We start from the raw sequence: 15,495 nt of genomic DNA, 5'->3' as shown, positions 1-15,495 counted from the left end.
GTTAAGTTGATAGTCTATAGGGGTCTCTTATTTTATTCTCTTTTCTTTTTGTTTGACAAACAAAGTTGTAAGTTTGGGGGTGTTAGATAACTTGCATAATTTAGTATATTTTATCACTTATTAACTTTAAACTTTAGTTTAATTTTATTTATTTTTGTTGATTTTAGGCTTCATTGTCATTATTTAAATTTATTTTAGATTTGAAGAAAAAGAAGATCCAAATTTTAGAAGTCTATCATCTAGGGACTCTCTCTCATTTAAATGAATATTTATTCTAATATGAGAGCCGGTCATTTGAGCTATTTGGAGATAAAACATTAAGTTGAATTTTTGAAAAGCAGAAGAAATTAGAACTAGTTAAAAAGCAGATTCTGAAATACAAGAAGCAAATTTTGAAGTTGATTTTCGGGCGTAAGATCAGATAACGGAGAATTTGAAGAGGCTGAACGACGGAATTGGGAACGAGATTTTTGGAAATGTTCAAATTCAAGAATCATGGACGTTGGAAGTTGAAGAAAAAAAGAAAGAAAGAAAAGAGCAAAAGATGCTGAAAAGGTGGAGTCTGGATAAGAAGAAAAATTTAAAACATGCTGAAGAGGGGAAAAAAAAACTCATGATGGCGCTACCTACCACCAGGCAATTTGAAAATTTGGAAAAAACAAAGAAATCTATCTTCTACCTATTGAAGATAATCCCACATATTAGCAAGACCCAATAGCTACAAGTCCCTCTATGGAAACTCAGACTCAAATCACCCCAATGATTATAATTTCCTCTACGGAAACTAAGACTCATTTCACCCCAACGGCTCCAACTCCCTCTATAGAAATCGAGACTCAAGCCAACCAGATTCACGTCAATGACACAACGGCTATACATGCTTTATATGGAAAAATTCAACACAAATCCTTTGTAAACGGCTAGTTAGTTTCCTTATTTTTCGCTTTCAATTCATTGTACATACGGTATATATATTGGAAGGCTCTCATGTATGGACTCATGGTTTGTGAGACTTTTTTACAAACAACTTGAATTTGTTTCTCTTTATGGTATCTAGAGCCTTGTGAGAGGCAAGAGAGTCATCCTCTCGATTCAACATAGCCTCCATCTCACTGAGTGTAAGCAACTTTGTTACTCTCAAACTCGCCCAAGGAAATTATCCTTTGCCAAGAGAACAAATTTTAGCCTTGGCTAAGAGCCAAGACTTGATCGAGCACCTCACTGGTGACTCCCCCCACCATCCAAACACTCTGATGACTCCCCCAACCCAACCCAAGAATTAACCCAGTCATACCTTCAATGGCGCAAGGCAGATCGACTCCTTCGTGGGTGGATCATTGGCACCCTGTGTAACGCCCCGTCCCCGAGGGTCCGGAGAGTTAACTCATATAACCTGATAATCAACAAATTTATAGACTCCAAAATATAACGTCATCAGAATACTACAAAGTCTCTTAATAAAATCCGCCACTTCTCAAAAATCTTCTATGAGTAATCCACTATGCTTAAAAATCATCTCATCGATACTGCATAATCCTGATCCTTAGCTGGTCTATTCAAAAATCATCTGAAAAATGAATGGAGATAAGGGGTGAGTTATCAACAACTCAGTAAGCAGAGAACATATACTAGTGTGTAAACATGAGCATTTTCACAGAGTTCGGAATGCAGAAACAAAACATTTCAGTATCAATATGCAAATCTCAAACAAATACTTTTTATCAGAAAATCAGAGCGACTTCTCAAATATTTCATATTCAGAAACCAACTTTTCATGTTCAAAGACTCCTTTGGCATAACATGACTGAACATCTTCGTCTTATCATATCATATCAGAGCATCATATCAAAACAGAGACCATGTTTAACCCCCGTGGTAGGGTTGTGCATCCTGCGGAAAGCCAAGCAGAACATAAATCACCGTGTTACCAAAGCGATTGCACTCAGAACAGAAAACCACTATTATATCCCGTGGTGGGCCAGAGGTCACTATTATCTCCCGTGACAGGGCCAGAGGTCACTATTATATCTCGTGACAGGGCTAGAGGTCACTATTATATCCCGTGACAGGGCCACATATCAGAGCAAAACAGAATCAGAATCACCATATCAGAGTCAGAATCAGAGTCAGAAAGTCATGCCAAAGGTTTTTTAGATGCCACATCATAACAGAGTACAAAATAGAACAGAATTAGATCACAAAACATACTTTATGCACAAAATTTCATATTCGCTCTCTTTTACAAAGTTCAGAAACAGAATATCAGAAATAAGCTCATGTCTACACCAGTCATGACAGAAAATACTTTCTTTTTAAACAGAATCTTATGAGTAATGCAGAACAAATATCTGAGGTTGTTTTCAGATTTCTTTTCATAACCAAACATGCACATTTTCGAAGAAGGACCTTAGTTCATTTTATTTTAATGCAAAGTCTAGCATAGGAACCCCGCTTACCTAGACTTCTTAGTTTTTCAGAATTTTCCTCAAAAATACCGAACAAATATAATCGTCACCTATAAAATAATCACGTAACTTCCATAAATTTTCAATCAACCACGTATTTCGATATTAAAACTTAAATATGCTAAAAGAACCTATTTTAAGAACCTCAAAACCTAAAATTCTCATAATACCTAAAATACCAACATTTTCTAAGACCAACAATATTCACTTAATCGAAATCGTACTAGAGAAGAAAATTTATCGAAAAAGTATTATGATACTTATAGAACTCAATAAAAATTAATATTCAAAATATCTAAAATACCAACAATATTTTATAAATAAAAAGAATACATTGATTACTAAACTTTTCTTAAAATAATTCATGAAAAACTCACCTCTTATGAAAAATAGATTTACTTACTTTAACTAACAATATTATCAAAATTCAATATAATATTTATTAAAACTTAAAACAAAATCCTAATTAAATATAAACTCAACACACAAAAATTTCTTCTCAGCCGAAACTCAAACCGTGAACTTTCCTAATATATATTAGGTTAAAACTAGTAAGTGCCCAAGTTAAAACTTTACTTATAAATACACACACACACACATACACACACATATATATATATATATATATATAAATATATATATAAGCACCCTATACATAAAACAGACGATAAACAAACAACAAGATAAACGAAAAACATGCAGCGGCAGCAAGGACTCACCGAGATGGTGAAGTGCGACGGCGCGGCGTGCGACGGGAGGTGGTGCACTCGGTGGCTATGCACTGGACGAGAAAGAGAGAGAGAGATGCACGGTGAGAGAGAGCTTACGGGAGAGTAAACTAACTTGAGAGACAAGAAACAGAGAGGGAGATACCGTGCGGCGGGGCGGCAAAAGGCGGACCTGGGGTGACGGAAAACTTCGCCGGTGGTTTCTGGAGCCGCAACATGAAGAAGCTCACGGTGGTTAAAGGTTGCAATGGCTCACGGTAGGAGGAGAACCATCCTCTGTTTCGGGAGTGAAAAATAGAGGTTGCGGGATGGCTATCGAAGGCTACGGGTTCACGGCTGGGTCACGGTGGCGACGCATGGCAGCGTTGAGGAGGAGCAAGCGGCGACTTGACTTCCTTGGGAGGCTGCGGTTTTCCAGGAGACGGTTGGATAAAACCGTGAAGATGCAGGATGGCTTTTGGCCGTGCGCGGGCGAGTCTCTTGCCGTGCGATCCGCTTGCTCAGCGTCTCACGTGGTGCAATGGTTTCCCGCGGTTGCTGACCTCCTTGTATGAGCGGGACGCTCTCACGATAACGGCATGCTGCTGCGGCTGAGGCCGAGATGGACACGATGGCGCATAGAGAGGCGTTGAGCCTAGGTGAAGGACGCTAACGGTGGCGTCAGTTTTACATGCATGGAGATGGAAGTTGACGTCGAACTAGGAGGGGCTGCACGATGGTGAACTCTAGAGGCTGGTGGCAGCGACGGCACAGGGTAGTTTCGAAGGTCTAGGGTGTAAGTGTGAAAAATATACGGGTGCTAAGAAAACCCTAGAGAAAGAAAAGAGACAGACGTGCACCGTGTAGTGCCGTGCGTGGGAGAAAAAAAAAAACAGAAAAGAAAAAGAAAAAGAAAAAAATAAAATAAAACAATAACAATTAAAGTCCAACAATAAAATTATTCATTAAAGCAAAACGCAAATTTAAAAACAAACATTAAATAATAACACCAAAGCACATCCAAATAAATTTCACAACTTAAAAATTATAAAACAAATCCAACGAGAAAAATTTGATAAATTTTTAAAACAAGAACAATAATATTTAAATTAATTATATAAAAAAAATCTTCCACATAAAATAAATAAATACGCTAAAAAAATACGGGGTATTACAGCCTGTCCGAAGAAGCACTCAGATTAGTGGTTGGTCTTGAAACCTCTAACCATGTCTGGGAAGCCCTCAAAGCCGCCTATGCCCAAGCATCTCAAGAGAGGGAATTTCACCATAGCCAGCAAATCTCGTACCCGAGGAAGGAGCCAACCACCACTCTTGCTGATCATCTTCGGTAGTTCAAGACTTTATGTGACAATTTACAAGCCATCGGACGGCCCATGGAGGATAAAATGAAGGCGTTCTCCCTCTTGAATAGCCTTGGACCGAAGTACGAACCATTCATCACCTCCATGCTTAAACCATCGATGCCGACATATTCTGAAGTGGTGCCGCTCCTCCAACGGTATGAGCTTCGATCTCACCTTAATGATTCTTTCTCTAACAATTCTATGGTTTTTTATGGACAAAGAATAGGCCTTAATACTCGGTGACAAGGTGACCGTTCCTTCTCCTCCAAGGGACGTTGGTTCACCCAGTAGAATTTCAACTCAAAAGCCCCTCACAACTCTGCCCAGCAACATGCACCACATCCAAATAACTCGGCTCCTACATGAGATTCCAAAAAAATTGACACTTGTCAAATTTGGGCAAAAAGGGACATGTGGCACTTAAATGTTGGCAACGTTTTGATCATGCTCTTCAACCTGATAATGCTCTACAAGCTTTGGCTGCGCTCACTCTTAATAACTTTGTCTTTGATATTGAATGGACTGCTGACACAAGTGCCACTGCCCACATGACAGGTAATTCAAGTATGCTTGAAAACCTTCGTCATTATTTTGGTACTGACACTGTTATTGTTAGTGATGGCACATTACATGAAATCAATCATATTGGTGAAACTATTATTGGATCAGGTACTTCTCAAATTAAATTGAAAGATGTTTTATTAGTTCCTGATCTTGCTAAAAATCTTCTATTTGTTAGTCAATTAACGTCTAATTATCCTTACCTGTGTGAATTTTATGGTATTGGTTTTTCTATTAAGGATAAAGTGACCAACCTCACAATCTTGAATGGGCGATGGAAAGGTAACTTGTATGTCTTCTCCCCACCTGTTGAAGCTCATTTCTCCACCTAATTTCGATCGGTACCTGAAGAAACGTGGCATCAACGGTTGGGTCATCCCCAAGCCTCTACTCTTCAAGTTCTTCGCTCCAAAACTCTTATTCAACTTGTGGGCAAGCATACTGGTACCTCGATTTGTGAAAGCTGCCAACTAGGAAAAATGAGCAAATTACCTGTTTTGTCCTTTGACCATTCTCATGTTAATGTATTTGATAAAATCTATTGTGACTTGTGGGGTCTTGCCCTTATTTTGTCTGTTGGAAAATTTCAATATTATGCATGTTTAGTTGATGGTTTCTCAAAATATATGTGGTTTATTCCCCTTCGCAAAAAATCTGATTTTTTTAATGCCTTTCTTTTATTTGAAAAATACGTTGATCGTCAATTTATCAAAAAAATCAAAATTTTTCAATCTGATGGCGGCGGTGAATTTGCTAACCATCAATTCAATTCTCACCTCCAACAACAATGAATCTTGCATCAATATTCTTGTCCCGATACCCCTGAACAAAATGGCTCAGTCGAACGCCGACACCGCACCATTAGGGAATTAGGCATGATTATGATTTTTCTTAGTGGTGTCCCAAAACGTTTTTGGGTAGAAGCTTTCACTACTGCTGTTTTTTTAATTAATTGCCTTCCTTCTACCGCCCTTGGCCTTGATTCTCCCTTTTCCATCCTCTATGGTCATTTTTCCAACTATACCTCTCTTCGTGTTTTTGGTTTGAAATGCTATCCTCATACTTGGGACACCAAAGATAACAAATTTGACCCCAAACTCTACCTTGCATTTTCTTAGGCCATAGTGAACACCATCAAGGTCACAAGTGCTACCACCCACCCTTTGGACGCACCTTTATCTCACGACATGTTGTCTTTGATGAATCTACCTTCCCTTTTAAACAACCTGGTAACCTTCATGTCCCCTCCTCCACTACTCAAATATTGTCTGTGTTCCATGAGTGACGCTATCCTATTTCAAATACTGACTCTTTAGGTTTTGCTAGTTCTTTTACCTTGCAGGTCTGCCATCTTGATGTACATATTCCCATTCCTCCAGTGATTATGACAAACCATCCACTGCACCTACCACCCCTGGTCAAGAAATGTCGAGTAATGCTCCCTATGAGACAAATGCCTTTGCTCCTTCATCGCCATCACCAGTGGTTGACTCCACTCAGACTCCTTCTCGCCATCACATGGTTACATGCTCCAGGGTTGGTATTCACAAACCTAACCCTAAATATGCTAATCTTCATGCTCTTGTTGATCTTCCACAGGAACCAAAGACTATTCTCTCTGATCTCAACCATCGTGGTTGGAACAAGGCTATGCAAGACGAAACACAGGCACTCCATGACAACCACACATGGACCCTCATGCCCCGCACCCCATCCATGGATGTCATTGGCTGCAAATGGGTCTTCCAAACCAAAATCAATGCCGATGGCTCTCTTGATCGACTCAAAGCTCGGCTTGTTGCTAAAGGATTCCATCAAATGGATGAGGTCAATTATATAGAGACTTTCTCTCCTATCATCAAACCTGGCACCATTCGTATTGTTCTTACCTTAGCTCTTTTTCATCGTTGGGACATTCGCTAGCTTGACATCAAGAATGCTTTTCTCCACGGTGATCTACAGGAAGATGTTTTTATGGATCAACCTCTAGGTTTTATCCATCCAACTCTTTCCTCACATGTTTGCAAATTAAACAAAGCTTTAAATGGTTTAAAACAAGCTCCTCGTGCATGGTTTGATAAATTTAGTAATTTTCTCATTGCTTATGGGTTCTCTTGTAGCACTGCTGACCCCTCTCTTTTTATTTATCACTCTTTTCACAACACTATAATTCTTTTGTTATATGTTGATGATATTCTCTTAATTGGCTCCGATCCTAGTCATCTCAGCACTTTCATCACTACTCTTGGCCAACAATTTTCCATGAAAGACCATGGTCCATTTCATTACTTTTTAGGGATTCAAGTCACTCGCACCTCTGATGGGTTCATCTTATCTCAGGCCAAATATGCTTAAGATATTTTAGAACGTGCCCAAATGTAAGATTGCAAGCCCATGGGTACCCCCATGATGTCCAAAACAAAGGGTCTCACTAGTGATATTCCCTTCCCTGACCCTGGTCATTGTCATTGCATTGTTGGTGCCCTTCAATATCTTACTCTCACTCATCCCGACTTAGCATTTTGTGTCAACATTGTCTCACAATTTATGCACTCACCCACCATTGCTCATTACAAAATGGTAAAATGCATTCTTTGGTATTTACATGGTACAGTTGATCTTGGTATGCATTTTACTTCACAATCTATACTTGATCTTTATGCCTTTTTTGATATAGATTGGGCTGGTTGTCCTCAAACTGGTCGCTCTACAACTGACTATTGTGTGTTCTTGGGCAGCAACTGCATCTCCTGGTCCACTAAGAAACAACACATTGTCTCGCGCTCCAGCTCCAAAGTTGAGTATCGTGCTATGGCCCACACCGCTGCGGAACTTACATGGATCTCCATTTTGCTTAGTGATCTTGGTGTTCAACTCTCATCACCACCCATCCTCTTCTGTGATAATTTAAGTGCTCTTTATATGACTGTCAATCCTGTTTTCTATGCTCGTAGCAAACATATTGAGATTGACTACCACTATGTACGAGAACACGTTGCTCTTGGTCTTCTTGAAACACGGCATGTCTGGCCTCTCTTCTACTTGCGGATATTTTTACCAAACCTCTTGGTCGTCCTGCCCTTTATTCTCTACGTTCCAAACTTAGCCTTCTACCTCAGCACAGTTTGCGGGGGCATATTGAAGATAATCCCATAGATCAGCAAGACCTAATGGCTACAAGTCCCTCTATGGAAACTCATACTTAAATCACCCCAACGACTACAATTTTCTCTATGGAAACTAAGACTCATTTCACCCCAATGGCTCCAACTCCCTCTATGGAAACCGAGACTGAAGCCAAGCAGATTCACGTCAATGACACACTAGCTACTCATGCTTTATATGGAAAAATTCAACACAAATCCTTTGTAAATGGCTAGTTGGTTTCCTTATTTTTTGCTTTCAATTCATTGTACATACGGTATATATATTGGAAGGCTCTCATGCATGGACTCACGGTTTGTGAGACTTTTTTACAAATGACTTGAATTCATTTCTCTTTACTACCAACCTATCACCGTATGACGGGCATAGAAAAAAAAATTAGAAAAGAGAAGGGAAGTGAACCTGGAACCAACGACACTGATCAGAGGGAAATTGAAGGAAATGACGCTGCAGACTGCGACGAGGAGTATTTTTCAGTATTCATTTTCTTCCATTTCTCTTAAAAAAATTATGTTGAATTTAATTTTTAGCATGAACTAAATTTTCTTTATTTTAAGAAAACGATGTAATCGAGTTTCGAACTATGCCTAATTTCTTATGCTAATTTGAAGTAATTCTCTTCTATGTTTGTCTGATTTCTTCTAAGTATTGGTTCTAATTAACTAGTCATTAATTAGATGATTTTGATATTGTGATTTGCTATCGAAAGAGGAAATTATATGATAGATCTTGGATATTTTGGCATAGGTAAATATAGAGATCGAACGACTTGTATGAACCTATGTAGTATTAAAATTGTTGGTCTTAATGCTTTCTTGTTTTATTAATTTGTATAACCCTGTGTAAAATGATGAACAATAATATTTCCAATTGACTATCGAAAGAGGCATTTGGATGAATTGGAGATTTGCTAACAAACAGAGAGAATTAAATTCAATTAGTTAGATGAGTAAAGCATAGTGATGGATTAGGTGAAAATTGAAATCGATTTCCTATAAGTTTTCTTTCCCATTAATTTGATCTTCGAACAACATCTTTATTTTCCTTTGAGTATTTTCTTTGAATTGATTTTATTTTAAATTGTAATTACAAAAATCTTAGTAACTTTTCTAAATAAAGTCAAAATTAGTATAATTCGGTATTTGTCAAAAATAAGTTACAATCTCTAAGGACGATACTCTTCTCATCACTTTACTATAAAATTACGATACTATGCACTTGCAATTTTGAACCGATCAGACCTATTGAGTGAATTGCCTTTGCTTTTATTTTTTGGTGTGGCTTGAAGAGGGAAGTGTGGTTGCCTTTTTTGGGCCCCTTGTTAACCTTTCTTTTATTTTTGAAGTGGGTGTATGGAAATTCAACAAGTAACAGGGGAGAATCATCAGTAATTTCCATACATTTTGTAGAGGGTTCAAGATTGAGGGAGATGGTAGAAAAGAAGGATTTTTGTAGAGTATGGCTTTTTGCTTGGCTAAGTGAGGATTGAAACATCCAACATTGGTCTTTTATTAAAATTGCTTGAAGATAAGGAATGTGGATCTAGCCATGGGAGATGGTTGATAAGTAAGAGCGAGGAGGTGGAGTGTTGAAGCTTTGAGGGAGTTTTTTCTTCTGTTGTTTGTGAGGTGGATGGGGTGAAGGAGAGAATGAATTTTCCAGACTGACAATGAGTGAGAGTTAATTCAAGTTATTGGGTCAATACTTGAAAGGTTACCATCCTTGAACGACAATCCATTCCCAAGTGATAACATCAAATCCTAGCATCCTGACATCAAGCTCCCTCTATCTCCATCGAATATCCCTTAACTACTTGGTACAAAATACCGTTTCTCCATTCGGTATTGCCACCTTGACTCCTTAGCTCATCAGCTATGTCCAAAGGCCAACCATACTAACCAACGTGGAAAATGCAAATGACCGGGAAGCTCCTGAGTTGAATAAGGCGCTTACGTATGCTTGTGAGACTCTGACTCTCCTTGTGATAACCACACTACTTATTACACGTATAGTACTCCTACCAATGGAGTTAACTAAGGTGAGTTATGACCTCATACTTTTGATGATGCCTTTATGACGTCCTCATTAAGCTCTCTTGGGGTAAGTGTGTATACCCTGGCTTGCACAGGTTGCCTTAGGTCTCCACGTTCTCCTCTTGGCATCACTCGCTGCACTGGTGATGCCTGGGGACAATCCCAAGGGTAATGTCTCATTTGTTTACACATGTAGCACACATTCTAGGCTTGTCGATAGTCCCCTGACAAACGTTACACACTAGCATTCTTCTGCCCTGTCGTGAACCTAGAATGGGCTAGTTTCTGTGGAGCTCCCGAAACTGCTCCCTTCACTTGCTACCAAACATTTCTTTAGGTTCAGGGATATAGCCAATGAGTTTCACTGTTCTTGTTCAACTATAGACTCTTTATGGGCTAGTTTTATGAAAATTCGTAATCTCCAGCCAGGCTACTTGTGTTCTAATATGTGTTTGCAACCTTTGCTGAAATCGTTTCTCATGGTTTTCGTAGATATAAGATAAGGGGAAAACCTTCTCAACTCTATAAATTTGGCGGCATACTGCTCTATCGTCATGTTCCCTTGGACCAACTTAGCGAAGTCCTTTGACCTCTACTTCCTTATAATCTTCGAAAAATACCAGCCATCAAATTCCTTCTTGAACCTCTCTCCCGTGCAATTCTTCCATAGCTCCCAATTTCATGGTAAGGTGTTGCCTCAAGGTATCCCACCATAAGGCTGCCTCTCACTGGAGCAAGGAGCTCACATATACCACCTTTTGGTCCTCGGTGCATCCGCACACCTCAAACGTCCTCTTTTAGTCGATATTCACCTTTCTGTCCTCACTGATCCCTCATTTCCGAAGAATTTAGGGTAAAAATAAGCCAAAAATCACTCATACATACATCCCCTTCCTTCCTCCTCAGGGGATCCTAGCAACTAAACTTGCATTGATGAGAATACATCTCATGTTGTGGTTCCAACATGTTCGATATCCGGTTTTGTGGTCTAGCTAGTTCCTCTTCTATTCCTCTGCCGGGCGATCCTCCCTCATGACCAATCGGCGTTCGAAGTGCTCACAAAAATCTCAGCCGCACCATCATTAAATCTTGCCACATAACCTAAGCATATTACATGCTATTCCATCTTGACGTCCTAGCACAGTTCAAGCTTAACACTAAATTTTCAGCCTACTATACTAGATAAACTCATATTTTCCGGTACTATCCTATATGTCTAAGAGTTGTCCAGAGTTACGCGTCACCAAGTTGTGGCACCTTGTTCCTCATGAAGATCTGGGCTAGAATCTATGGTGCCAAAGATGTTGGCCAATGGTGAACACCTAAGAGGGAATAGAAATAGGAGTGTAGTTTTCCAGAGAAAAGTACACGTGAAGATGTTTAACTATAAAATCACAACATAACTATACGTAGAATGTGTTGCGGTAACAACATCAACCATTAAGTACCAGAATACTAAATTTTACAGAAAATGGGCTTCTCACCCTTCATTAAATCCTCCAAATATTACATCATCCAAAAATTCATAAGGTTAGTAGCCATAAGGTTGCAAATTGATTACAAATACTCACCAAACTTAATATTGTACATGTTGATGAAAGGAACAAGATAGTTATGGTAGGCACTGGTACTAAGGTGGGTACTAGTCTCAGTAAGTAGGACTCGAGTGGGATTGACTCTTCCTTCTTGGGCATCATGCCAGGTCTAAATCTGCATCAAAGTCTATGGTCTTGAGAATGGAATCATAGGTAGGTTAGGCAGTTATAACAAGATTGCTGCTGAGAGATAATGCTCCAAGATGCTATGAAAATTTTTGATGAAAATACGGGACATACACGTATATGCATGGCAAGGAATCACCCTCACTCTTACATCTATGTGCATGCTTAAACATGGCGAGGAATCGCCTTTTTAATTAACATGTATATACATAAGCATGGCAAAAAAAATACCCTCTTAGGTCGTTGCCTTTTCTCTATGCAAAATACATAAAACACATTAGTAATAATAATATGAGGAATACTCCATCTCTATTATAAGTATAAAACCTGTAAAAACCGGTATTTGACCTGTTTTAGCCTAGTAACATTCTTCCACCACACATATGCTTATCACATATATATTCAGCATACAGGCAGGTATTTGCCACACAGGCATGTATTCCTCACACAGGCATGTATACGCCACATAAGCAGATATTCGCCACACAAACTTCTTGCTCAGGCATACTTGTTGCACCAGGGATCCCACATCCCGACTATCACATGTGGCCAAATACGACACCATTCCACCCCAATCCTCACGAGACATTTTCCTTCTCGTGTGAAGCACGTTGCAATGTTTCACAAAATGGTTCAGTAAATTCTCTGTCCTATCCCATTAGATTCACAATACCGACTCCTTAGACAAAGATAGAAATCCTCACACAGAAATAATGAGTTCCCACACAGGGTTTCAGAGTCATGTATTTAAAACTGTTAAAATATTCAAATATTCAAAACATTGGAAATCAGTGTGTAAATATAGATATAAATATAATGATTGAAATATTTATTCATGTTTGTAGAAATGGGTGAGGAGTTATAGCGATAATGCAATGCCTCTTACACACAACATTTACCCCATATTACTTGGTACTGTCTTAGAAGTTAACCTACCTTCCTACGTCTGAAGTTCTTTCGTTGCCTCTTTGCTACTTGCTTTCCAAAGCAGTTGGCTACATGAGCTCTTTTGTGAATAAAGTCTCAAAAGTGAGATCTTGTCCCACGTCTAAACCCTTTAAATAGAGTGAGATTCTCATATGTCCATTTTGATGGATCTCTGACTCCAGATCTGCGGTAAGGATTTTCCTTAATCCATCACTATCGCACTCAAGAATGAGGGAGACAGACTGCCAACCATGGGTCGTAGGCTTGGTCCTCTGACTTTCCTTGAGTGTGGCTTGAGTTGTACTGATGAGTCAGGCGATGTGGCTTTGCAATGAAAGCCTTCAGCTTTCATTGCAAAGCCACTACGGATGTGACCCTTCAGATGGAGTGTGGGCTTGTGCATACGGCACTGTCACCTTTCCTAGCCCTTCCGTGTTATCTCTGAAAGTTTCCATGTATGGGTTGGTCAGTCCTTGATCATTTCTCTTCCTAGGCGAGTAATCCTATCTTACCTTAGGTGGGTAATTCCTGTCTTCGCCCGATTTAACGAACCAATTCAGATCTTCATTCTCGCACTCATAGTGCCTGAGACACTCATCTCCACCAAGGTGCTTGCTTGCCCAGATGTTAGACTGGCTGCATTGCATCTCTCGCTGCTACTTTTTGTAGACCACTGGAGTATTTCTCATCTTTTACCTTCTACTCAACTCCAAGAATGGTCTGTCCCCTTTTGCGCTAGGTGGTTCCTCACAATAGATCCCAAGATCTATTAGGAGGATCAACCAACAATCTAGAAGATTGAAACTTGCAGTTAGATCATGCCACCTAAGCAAAGTTTTATTTTATCTGATCAACCAATTGTGCCAAACCAAATAGGGTTTCAATCCTAGCAAATCCCTAAATGGTTGGATCCAATTGAAACCCCAAAGATTTGGTTGAAACGGAAACCCTAAATGGTTTCCCAAACCCTAAAGTTGGCCTCCAAACCCTTTCTAACCCGATTTCTAGTATTGTGTTTAATCACTTGATTAAATCACTTCCACATACTATTAATTAATCAAATTATGGTTATGACATCGTTATCTAACCTTTTAAACCTTAGAAATTTGATTGGGCCAAGAAAAATTGGTTTCGGGCTTGATAGCATCTCAAATCCTAACCAAACTGCCTTTAAACCCCAAATTGAAGCCCACTTGGTTGGGGCCCACTAAGGCCCACGAATTCGGCCACCTTGGCAAAGTTTCTTGAAGAAGTTTCCTCCCCCACATGGAAGACCATCCACTACCAATGGCTGCACCCATTAGTGCCTTGATGTGAAGGAGAAGTCCACTCCATCAACCTAAATCTCTCATAGCTGCTGCAGGCAGTCCTTTGCCCTCATTACTCTCCACTTTAGGTCACATAGCCAACTCCAATCAAGGGTCTTTCAAGCCCATAACTTCCCCCTCCAGGAGTCTAAAGTTGTGCAAGACACACTTCTCTCCATTTTATCACTTCTTCCCCCTGTTCTTAGAGAGAAACCCGAAAGAGCTTTCTTGGGCAGATTTTTGGTGTTTTATGTGGCCATTTAAGACCCTTTGTAGGTATTTTCTCATGATGAATTCTTCATAAAAGTTGTTTGTATTTGAGTCTAGTTTCTGTAGATATCTTATTAGTCTCATTCCATGTTCATTTGATCAGTGAAACATATTTTTAAGTATGGAAAGGTCATTCTGGGCGTGAAACAGGAGAGTATGATATGTTTTGAAATTTTTGACCAAGCTAATGGATATATCTTGGTCCGAAAATTTTATGGAGTGTTGTTAGAATGTGTTTAGGAATGTTCATTGAGATTTTGTTGCATGAATAAAGCTTTTGATCATAGATTTCCCTAGATCTAGAAACTTGAAAACTGGAAGTGGAAAAACTGTTTTTGTTTTGAAAAAGTTTGAATATTTCGTGGATTAATCTTACTCCAAAAGTTTTGATATTTTTATGTGATTATCCTAAGCCTCTTATATACATGTTAGGATGTTATTTCGAAGATATTTAGTATTATTTTTAAATATAAGATTTTCTATGCAAGAGGATTTCGGTTTGGCCTAAGATTTGATTTTTTGTGTTAGATCCATGCTTTGTTAAATTTTAGCCATGTGATTTTAAGTTTGATGGTTGGATCTTCTTTAGGACACATTTTTTAAACCATGATATGTTTTAGTTTGAAGATCTCATGTCTTTAAGCTATGAATCAAGAGATTGATCAAAGTTAGTGGAGAAAAAAGTTTCTGTTTTGGACTAAGTTTAAAAATAAAAAACTCCAAGTGTTGTTTTGTGATTTTTGGTCACTTTTGTTTGATGTTTTAAAATATGTCTGATCTTAGGATGATGTTATGAATGTGTTAGAAGTAATATTTGATTTTTTAGAATTCTTGGAGATGTTTTTATTAAGGTCAAAACTTTTGATTCAATGGTTTACTTTTTGTTAAAAAGTTTAGGCCTTTTTACAAAAATTTTAGTGTTTTTAAACTTAGGATAGGAAGATCTTTGTTACAAAATTTTGGTTTAATCATGGA

The 15,495-nt window shown here is 38.8% G+C and overlaps 2 protein-coding genes across 2 annotated transcripts; both read left to right on the top strand.

Moving 5' to 3' along the window:
- The first annotated feature begins 6,522 nt into the window (after positions 1–6,522).
- LOC121242238 (uncharacterized mitochondrial protein AtMg00820-like) lies at positions 6,523–7,020 on the top strand. Its single transcript, XM_041140130.1, has one exon. It carries the CDS (start codon positions 6,523–6,525, stop codon positions 7,018–7,020), a length of 498 nt encoding a protein of 165 aa, XP_040996064.1.
- A 471-nt stretch (positions 7,021–7,491) lies between these two features.
- Positions 7,492–8,253, top strand: LOC121242237 (uncharacterized mitochondrial protein AtMg00810-like). The gene has a single exon (XM_041140129.1). The coding sequence runs from the start codon at positions 7,492–7,494 to the stop codon at positions 8,251–8,253; it is 762 nt and encodes a 253-aa protein (XP_040996063.1).
- Positions 8,254–15,495: the final 7,242 nt, after the last annotated feature.

Source organism: Juglans microcarpa x Juglans regia, chromosome 8D (assembly GCF_004785595.1).
Source record: "Juglans microcarpa x Juglans regia isolate MS1-56 chromosome 8D, Jm3101_v1.0, whole genome shotgun sequence".
Taxonomy (NCBI): Eukaryota; Viridiplantae; Streptophyta; class Magnoliopsida; order Fagales; family Juglandaceae; genus Juglans; species Juglans microcarpa x Juglans regia.
Note: the sequence above shows the minus strand (reverse complement) of the source record. Positions and strands in the feature narration are given on the sequence as shown.